We start from the raw sequence: 11115 nt of genomic DNA on the forward strand, positions 1-11115 counted from the left end.
TGAGGTATACTGTTATGTAATAATATTGCACAGTGTTGTGCAGAATGCATTGAAGGTGTTCTCACCCCATGTAGCTTTAGAAGGCCTCACTGGCTGCAGCACTGCAAACCTGACAAATCATACCCACAGCGTTTAACCACCACGTCATATACCAGCACTGTATGCTGTCTTGTTTGCCACACATGACAACCTACATAGAAATTTGCACATAACAGCCTTCAACAACATATATATGTCCACCCTTCACAAACAGATGCAGTATGTCCCTTGCTCTATGCACATGTATAGATGCTAATATATCTGACACAGACAGATCTCTCCGTATGTGTGTGCCACACACACACAAGGTCCACACTGTTGTAAGTCCGTGGACCTCACGGCTGACCTGTTGGGCCTTGCTGCAACATGAACAGGTGTCACATGTGAGCACACAGTAATATTAGAGGGTGTATATATAGCTGCAAATGTTAGATTAGCATACTAGCCTGGTACAGCTTTTGCCAATGCTAAGCTACACGTTAATATGACTATCATGCATTTGTTTCTCTGTCACATCCATGTTTATATAACTGTATGCGCTACTCCTCCAAACAGCCATTGTACACACTACTGTACAGAACACAGATAACATGGATCAGATGTTTGACATTAAATGCTGAACTACATATGTCACAGTCATATCCCACTGCACACAGCTACACACTGATTTTTCCATGGCAGTAGTTATGCAGGGCATGTGTGCATAGATACGTACTGCTGCCACATATGGATGATTCAAAGTATGTAGAGTACTCTTCAAAAACATCTACTACATGCCAGTAAATACATATCTGTTACATACCTTTCTTTTGTATGTGTTTGTATTTGTCAGTTCCGTGTGTTTGTTTTTTTATTTATTTATTTTTTTTTATTTATATCTGAATTTTTTTTTAATATATATTTTTTTAATATCTTATTTTATTTTTTTTTGCTGTTGCTGTTGCTGTTGTCGGTGTCTGCCTGTGTCTCTGTGTCTCTCTCTCTCACTCTCTCTCTCTCTCTGTGGCTGCAATGAAATGATTGCATGTGTGGACAGCAACTACAACCTGCTTTTATAGGTATCTGCACATGTGCATGTGATGGCCTCTGCACCAATTGTTGGCCACCATTTGGTAATTGCATGCAGCCTGCTGTGTGGTAATTGCAGTACTCACTGTCATAGCAACCCAGTGCTATAAATTGCTAGTTCAGGTAGGTGTAGTCCTTTCAGCTTTCCAAAGTGAGGCCCATGCTTGTTTGCTGTGGACACCGTTGTGTAAGTCAAAAGGTTGGTATACTTCTTATATCTGAAGCTAGGTGTGTAGCCAGTGATTTGAATGTTGTACTCAGACCTGAATTTTGCCACTTCCAGTACACAGTTGTCAGTGTAGAAGTGTACTCACCCCTACAAATGCTAACACAAGATACATGGGAGTATGTAGTTTCTTTTCTACTTATACATTTAGCTGCCATGCATACATAGTTATTGAGATGTATTCATTTGGCACATGAACTGTTTGTGAACTGCTATACAGTGTATATTAATGTACTCACTTCTGCACAGTTGGTGCTTTTTTATTGTTGACATTAGCACAGGATGCTCATGAAAACTGGACAATTCCAGTACTGAGTATGCCTACCTACATCCTTGCTGGACCCTGAACATACAGGTATTTTGTACGTTTGGGTGGGGATTGTCCTGCTATGATACTGTGTGGGGGTTGTAAAGTGCTGCTGTAACATTATTTACTACTAAAATGGCTGGTTCTGTTATCACAGTCAAGTAATGCAATTCCACAACAACTGCTGGTAAAGTTCCACAGAACAGGTTTTGTGTTATGGCATTCCTATCTTTACTTTAAATTCACTCATTCTGATGCATGATATATATATTTCAACAACAACATGCTGTATATCTACTGTGCCTTAGTGGTACTTCATGCAGTCTAGTGTGTCCAAGGTCCGGGGTTCGAGACTGACAGTGGTGTTTTATTTTGCTGCTGAGCAGAACAAGGGCCCTCACATGCAGGGTGACTAAGGCACTTTTAAGCAGTTATAAGCGGGTTTGCGCAGGTTTGCGTGAAGGTTAACAATACTTAGCTAAGCGCACACAAGCGCACACTCGCGCAAACCCGCTAACTACTGCTTAAAAGTGCTTACTCCTGCTAACCCCAGCGCTCATTTCTTTGAAAGAAAAGAAAATGGGGAGATAGGAAAGTGGTGAAAAAGGGGCACAAAGAGGGAAAGACAGTAGGGAAAACAGCTAGGGATGTGCAGGATGGGTGTAGGGAAGGTCCATAGTTGCCCATTTCTTTAACAGCAACAGGTGTGCATATACTAGAAATTTGGAGGGAAATTTGAAACCTTCCACCCCTGAGAGAGGGGTGAGGACAACAAAGTATGTTGTACTGCCAATTAAATATCAGTTTATGTGTCCAGCGGACATGTGTGCAAAATGGGCAGCTATGTATGGGGCGTAATTTTTTTTTGGGAGCAGATTGCCCTTTTGTTTCAGGTGAGAGTGGAATATGGGGTAGGGGAAGTAGGTATATTTGGGGTGGTAGGTTGGGGAGGTAAACAGACAAGACAAACAAGATGCATACAGGGGCAGAATATGACACATGAAGGATGTTTGGAAATCGCAAGCCCATGAGCCCACAGATGACAACAGTGGAACTGAAATCCCCACCCATGGACAGTCACCACTGCACCTTCACAGCCCAGAGGGTGGCTGTGCTGGGGGCTGCATAGGAGGGGCAGGCTCACCTGTGAGTGATACCACTCATGCCTCAAGCTGGCCTAGAGGATCAGCGACTGAACGCTCGATCTCCCTACGCACCACAGCCTCGAACATTCTGAGGGTGATAGGTGGCCCTCCTCTGGCCATGCTTGCAGGGGGGACAAGCCCCATCCCCTGCAGCTTTTCCACCCGAAGTTGGCACAGGACCAATGGAGGAGGAGATCCCGGGCTGGGCACCAGACCTGCTGGTGCCAGGTGCCATTGCCAGCTGAGGTTGGACAGGTGGGTCTGCTGGGACCGGCCTTCCCATACAATCTATGTTTAGGTGGATTTAATGACAATATGGTTTGGTAACAGTCAACAGCATTCCAAATTAGTTGTAACAGCATGCAGTAATATTCCCATTAACCCAACACACCAGAGTTACAATGGTTGAACAGCAAGCATAACACATGCATATATAGAACAACAGTGGACATTCCAACAGCATGCAGGATTGATTGGTGGCAACAGGCCACCAGGTTTGTGGTATTTGAACAGGGCACATGCATCAAAGTGAATGCAGATATTTATAAACCAATAGGACATATGGCCCAACAAATGTTTTGAGATTAGACATACCCATTGAGGTGTGGAATTGCATTGTTTATGCACATACAGTAGGGTGTAAAAAGATACCTCCATTAACAACTTCTATGTACTTATAGTTTACACTAGATTCCTATTGACTGCAGGTATATATTCCCTACATGTATTATTACACTAGACAATGTTCATTAAGTTGTGAAATGGGTTTTGCTAGTTCCTTATATACCTGACCTGTATCTGACATACAAACTGTCCAGGATGCAGATGTTACTGCTACGTATTTATATATTTTATTTATATTTATATATCTGCATATCTGGATGTGTTCACGTGACATTATCAGTTATATTTTAACAGCCCCCTACATTTCTAGCAACACACTGACATTTCTGGGGAACACAATAACAAGCTACTCATCTGCCAGATTTACCTATAAATGCCAGCCATGAAACAACAGTTGAGGACTGTATATATGCTTAACAGCTACTGCCACTCCCTTCATCCACTTTCTATGGGCCTACCCAAATGTGGGTTGACAGCACTTAATACAACAGTACTATTTCTATAATGCAAGAGTACAACAACATTTTGAAGAAAGTGACACGGGCACACTCCAGGAGTTATACCTTTATTAATTACATTACACACTTTTCTAGAGGCTCTCTCATTTATTTGATATTACAGTGCATGCAGACTACTTATTCAAGATGTATTATACCTTTATTTATGGGTTACAGCACTCTTTTTCAGGCTCTCTCGCTTATTTTATATAACAATACATGCAGAGAAATTATTCAGGACTTATTATACCTTTATTAATGGATTACAACAATCTTTTTCAGGCTTTCTCACTTATTTTACATAACAGTACATGCAGAGATGTTATTCAAGACTTATTATACCTTTATTATTGGGCTGCAACACTTTTTTTTAGGCTCTCTCACTTATTTTATATAACAATACATGCAGAATAATTACTAACCTGCCTGGTGGCACAGCCTTAGCAGCCTATCTGCATAGGCTTGCTGATTCGCAGCACGGACACCTACAGCTGTGAAGTAAATGAAGTTATATTGAGACATATACCTAGCCATAATATCAACTACAATAGCAATTCTTACATACTTCATTCCATGGCTACCTACACACTAGTGGGGCATTTTGCATCCCATGGGTCTCCTGTATCCACTGGTTCAGTTGGTCCTTCTTGCATCTCTTCAGGTCTGCGTGGTGGTGTCTGACCTGCTCACCAGTCCAAGGGATGCCTGTGGCACTGGTGAGATCATGTGCGAGATGGTTCCAGGCTCCCGCTTTGTATTCAGTGCCCTGGAACTGGCCCTGCAGGAGTCTGGCATCATGTTTATGGATGAGGAGCCAAACCATCACTTTTGACTCCTCAATGCCCCACCGTTGCACTCGAAAGTGAGAGCCCTCTCCAACACCAGCCATGCTGCCTGCAGATGGGAGCTACAACCAGTTATGGCAAGTATTTCTGTCTATGGAGCTTAAATATGCCTCATCTCCCGCACTTATTTGTGATTGGCCAGATTTGAAAATTCTCAGCTGAGTGCACACCTGCTTAGCACTGGGTAAACTTTGATTAATATGTATATGTGTGTTGACAGTGCATGAACATCAAATTCTGTCATGGCTTAGTGGTTCAATACTGTGATTATGGTGCACACTATCCTGGGTTCGAGGCCTGTTATTGCTTTGTATTTTACTACTGGCCTGACTGGCTAGGAGGTGTGGCTGTGTTTAGCCAACTTTGCTCAACTTAACCAACGTTACTCTACATTGCCCGACATTGCACTAGTTAGTGTGGTGCGCAGCTTCGCGCAAACATGTTTTGTTTGCACTAGTTGGCACGATGCACAGCTCCGCGGAAAGCTATTGTGCTAGTTAAAGCAGTGCTAAGCTATGAGCAATTATACTTATATGTGCTTAATACTGGTAAACTTTGCTTAACAGTGCTTCACATTGCTTAAGATACGTTACTTATGCATTCATCAGTATGCATAACCAATTCACCTTCTTATACATGTATAAAATATCGTTCACTATTACATAGGCCATTTCAATGCTTTTTACTAAATTTTAAAAGATAAATGTCAGGAATAATTTTTATATACAGATTTCATACAGAAAATAGAAAGGGGAGTGGATGGACTCGAACCGGGAATGCCTCCTTTTTGTGCGAACGCTCTACCACTACGCTATTGTTATTTGGCTAACTTTGCATATAAGTGTCTTATTATCCTCTTCGATGTCTAAACTGCTAACTGTAGCTAAGCAATGGGCAAACCCATGCAAACACGTGCAAATACGGGCAGCTATATCGGGAATAATAAAAAAAATATATAACAGTTTTACATTTTATAATTGTACAGGGGTTTAGAATGTGGGGGAGTGTAGTGTTGTGTATATACACATTTGAGTGGACTCGCTCATGTCATTTACATTTGACGATTGTGGGACTTGGAGGGGCGTGGATTTTTGGACTGCTCAGCAGTCTGACACGCCCCCTGCACTCGTGCACGCTCCGTGTTAGCCTTAGAGTTGAGTCAGCGCGCCCTCATGAATATGCATGGCACAATGACGTCATACTCTTAGGCTGCAGTTTCCATTTAAGACTTATTTAGTCTTACATGGAGGTTTAGTGAATCCCGGGGAATGTCTTTTTTCTTTTTATTAAATTCTAAAAACTCTTTATCAACTGCAAAATTTAACATCTCTGAGAAATGCTGTACCCCTTCATGATTGAAGGGTGGTATAAAAGTACTTTTGTGCCTAATACGGCTAGTGTCCAAAAGAAAATATGCATTGGATAAGTGTAATTTTCTCACTAGCTTGTAAATATCACATTCTATTTCATGCAGGAGAGGTAAAACAGTAGGTATACACTTTAGTCCGCAGTTGAGAACTGCATACTCAGAGTTAGTTAAAAACTGTCCAGATAAATTAATAACATCAGAGCCACAATCATTCAGAGGTAATAAACTACTATTTACCTCTCTTGGAACGTTGTTTTGGCTGATATTCCTTCTGTACCATAACTGACTGCTCCTGTTGTCATTTCTTTCTTTAGTTTCCCCCTTGTAAGTTGCTATAGCCATTCTGAAAAGTCCGGTGAAACTACTCTACCTGTTGTGCCATGAGAAGTTGGGATATTCATCATTTTCACAATCTGTTGAGGTACTAAACCCCTCAGAAGCAGAAAATGAAGAATTGTTATAACGGTAAGCACTACCTTCTTACTCAAACCTCATGTGATTATGCAGTCTTCTCTGACTGGCTCTCGCCAGAAAGGCTTTGCCGTTATCATAATCAGAGGTCTCTAAAAAGTCTGCTTTTTTTCCTTTCCACGATTTCCACGTCATAAGTTTTTAATTTTACATTGACATCCATTAAAAACTTATCTAAGTATTCAACATTCACCCATGAGGATAAAGTGAAACAGGTTGATCTAATCTGTTCTTTTAACCACCCATTCCATAGTACAGCTATGGACAGCTAAAACCCACTGTTTCTGAAATTGTCAACTTCATTAATAAAATCAAACAATGAGGATGTATCTTCATATTCTCTAATGATAATAGCCTATGGCCAACAGTACCAAATGGATTGTTAAACCATTTATTCCTGTCTTCTTCCCATTTCTCCCACAGTCTGCATGTATTCTCAACTCTATCCACACCGCCATTTACATTGTCCTGATAACTAGTACGTTCACCAGACTGGATAAGAATACTATCCAAAGACCGTTGAGTACTGTCCATAACAGGTTCCCAAAAAATACAAGCCAGGTTTAGATTTGGATCACTGGCCATAAACCCAGCAAGATAAAACCAAAACACCACCAAGCTGTTGTGTTAAACCAAAAAAACAACAAGCCAGTGTACAACAAATGCTTTAATTATCTCTTAACATCTCGTCTGAAGCCTTCAAGGATTAAAACATCACAAAGTACCAATAAATCACTTAACACTTGATTAAATATTCAAATAAAAAATCTCCAGTTACATTCAAAATTTAACCCCTTAGGAGCCAAAGTGTTAAATTTTAAAATATATACAGATTCCTTAAACAATAAGGTTTACATTTTCATTACCTGTTGCTACAACAAATTAAGGCAGTAATATAGTAGTTTAACTTGGTCCCTATTGAAATGTTAGCACTTAAAATGCTGAGTGCTGATAAGCCGAACCCCCCACCTCAAAAAAAACCTGGAGAAGAGCAAGTCTCAAAATATCACAAGTCCCCTCAAATTTACATATATCAACTCCAAAATCACCATGCACTATTCTGTGAAATTACCATCTCAGACTTGTTATATGTAAGTCCATTCTTTTGGACATTCAGTCTCTGAGTTTTGGGACCCACTGTAGTGGGTCCTGACATTTCATATGGTTACCACCTTGACCCCAGATACCTTTTAAAAGGTCTAACTTACAAACTACATCTTTTTTTGTTTATATTTACCTTGCAATATGAGGCAGCATACCTCTCACCCTCTTAGCTAATGAAATTAGGACAAAGTCAAAAATAATGAGGGTTACAAACCCCCAAAATTAGGGAGTGATTTAAAATATTGCTCTTATACACTGAAAAAGTTTTTAGAATGACAGATATTGCATCAACATGCATTTTCTGAAAGATATGAAGTTTGAAACTCAAATGTCTGTCATTATTTAGTAACTTCAGTTCTCAGTGAACTGTCAGTAAACCATAAATTTCATAAAGCAGAGGCAAAAATATAAGGTTAAAATATGGACATTCTACAAAAATCTAGACAGTTCAGAGTTATATAAGCTTTCATGTATTGCTTTGTGCTGTCGTGATCTACAACCAATTTACAAAAGCTTCAACAACAGCTTAGCAAAAACATGAATTACTGAAACTGATTTAGAATAATACAGTTTAGCAGTTTGAAAGTGCAAAAAAAAATCAAGTCACTGTCCAAACTAGTTAGTATGTATTCAGCATGAAAAAAATTAGGCTCCATAATGAAACCTCAAACACCTAAAACCCGACAAACTATAATGCTAAAAAAAAAAAATCCAAAACATACAATGATGGAAACTCAACCTGTAATCATTTTCCTTGCTGCACTCCCCAATCTGAGGGTTGTAAGCTCCCTCTTGAACTTATATATAACAAATCTGTAGTTTCACAAACACGAAGAAGGGAGAAATATTCGAAACACAAAGGAATCATTGTTGGCACACAGATCACAGAAACAGAACAGAACAGAAACAGCAGTGATTTCCAAAGTCAGACTGTCATTAACATTATGACCTTTGGCGTCTTGTGAATATTGATACCTGACACTCAGGGGACTAGAACTCAGTGACCACTGGAAAAGACTGAAAATTATGCATTACTCTCTATAGCTGTGGTATAGTCACAGAAAGCCACATAATTTCATTTGTTTTTCAGTTAAAGTCAAACTTTATCCTCTTGTCTACCTTTAGTTTTATACATGTAGATCTATCTATCTACTTATCTATAAATAGACAGCTAGATCAAGATATATATCCCTATCTCTATCCATATCAGTCTATGTATCTATCGATCTATCTACATGTATTTTGTTATATAGAAATATAGACATATAGGATTCCTCTAAGTAAATAAAATGCCAAAATTGTGACGTTACAAATGTTGACCACAGATTGAAAACATGAATGTTGGTATACTACTAGGCATTTGCGGAAAAAACAACATCAGAGCATGCAAAATATAAAAAAAGCAACAGAAAGAATCATTTTGTGAAGGGAACAAGCTCCCTGCACCCCCCCCCCTCCCATTTGGGAGATGCATTCTCCACACCCCCCAGATAATTTTATATATATATATATATATATATATATATATATATATATATATATATATATATATATGTGTGTGTGTGTATACATATATATTTACTATGGGATCACACAAAATCTTTGTTGTTTGACAAGAAGAAAGGACAGATTTTGCACACCTGTTGACCATCTGTTTAGTTGATCAAATGCTGTCGACTAAACAGATGTCAACCAAAACCACATTAGACATGCAACAGTGCACACACACATATATATATATATATATATATATATATATATACACACACACATACATATGCTCATACATTGCTGACAGGCATGTATCCCAGAAACTGTCTCTTCTCTGGAAAAGGCTCCCTATCTATATGAAGCAGAGTTCATCCCTAACCCAATTCAAGTGTAAGTCAAACAATGGGATTGGGGAACAGGAACTGTATCCCTGGTTTGACACCTATGTCTCTAACGGACACAGGCAGCCTGTAAATGGTTCATCTGCCAGGCCCTGCTTATAAATGTTTCATCTGCTACATCCCTGCTTAGGGTACCAGAACTTGTCAGAGATTTGGGATGCCTGGCTAGGCTTGAAAAGGCCTCAGTGGTCATTAGTCTAGTACATACCTATGAACCTATGTTTTAGAGTTCAGCAGGGTTTCTTACATGCTTTATGATTCAGTTTATAGTACAGAAAATGTTAGGCAGCAACTGTTAACAATTAAAATGTCAGTACTTTAAAATACTGTTAAAATTAACAATGGATTATAAACAGGAAAAAAATATGTATCATGTACTAACCTGTTCCTTACTATCCAATAGTCTGGTCCGTAACCATCAATTATAATGGCATGTGATACTTTCTCTTTATTGCAGTTGCGGTTTTCATATACACCTAAGTAGTGATAAAATCATCATTGAAGAAAGAATACTATAGTAATTGTCAACAAACTTTATTTAGAATAACAATTATGAAAGCTTTCACAAAGTAACAACTTTGAAAAAAGAATTAACGTTGAAGTTATTGCTGACTTTTAGGGAATACCATCACTACACAAATGTCATATCACAAAACATAACAGAAAATATATTCAGATTTTCATTAACCGGTTTATCTTCCTAGGAAAACTACACTGTACCAAAGGTACCAAAGTATAAGTAACAAAAGTCATAATGGCAGAAACATACAAGTTTCACACTTTTTGCTGGCACCATCACAGTATTGTATTTAAACTATTACACAAGAAGGAACCACTTAGTTTTGCATAGAAAGTATCAAATTGCCCCATGATTACAGCATATTGAAGTAATTTATCTCTTTCATTTCTATCATTATTCTGATTTTTAATGTATTACTACATATTTTTCAAACTTTTCTTCATATACACACACACACACACACACACACACACACACACATATATATATATATATATATATATATATATATATATATATATATATATATCGGATGTATATTAGAACACCGAATATTTAAAATGTCGAGTGTTCTAATATCAACCCGTTTTCAGCGAACGCTGAAAATATCGAAGAAACAGAAAACCAAATTTTTTCCTAGGGAAAGAATTTGGTTGTCCATTTCTGTTGCTTTGTTATTTTCAGCACTCTGGCGAAAAGTTATAGGTCAGGTTCAGGTAAGTGTGCAATTGTGTGGACGTGAGGGTTAGGGCGGGTTAGGTGAGTTAGGGTTAGGGCACGGGTCAGGTAAGTGTGCGATTGTGTGGACGTGCGGGTTAGGACGGGGTAGGTGAGTTAGGGTTAGGGCGTGGGTGAGGTGACTGTGCGATAGTGACAGACCTTAGGGTTAGGGTTTGGCTTAAGGTAAGTGGATAGTTAGTGGTGTATGTATAATTTAGTGTAGGGTTAGGTGTAAGAGTTTAGGTGTATGTGTGTGGATTACTGTTTGTTTGGTGTGCTTGTGTTGTG

General features: G+C 38.9%; 1 protein-coding gene across 1 annotated transcript in view; it reads right to left on the reverse strand.

Annotated features, from left to right (window-relative positions):
- Positions 1-11115, reverse strand: part of LOC122809959 (cathepsin L-like proteinase) — a 340112-nt gene that overhangs the window by 105064 nt on the left and 223933 nt on the right. Inside the window, exon 5 of the mRNA XM_044081550.1 lies at positions 9970-10063. Coding sequence (XP_043937485.1) covers positions 9970-10063 — 94 coding nt within the window. The remainder of the gene's footprint in view (positions 1-9969; positions 10064-11115) is intronic.

This window comes from Protopterus annectens, chromosome 1.part1 (assembly GCF_019279795.1).
Source record: "Protopterus annectens isolate FY-2018-M chromosome 1.part1, PAN1.0, whole genome shotgun sequence".
Lineage (NCBI taxonomy): Eukaryota > Metazoa > Chordata > Ceratodontiformes > Protopteridae > Protopterus > Protopterus annectens.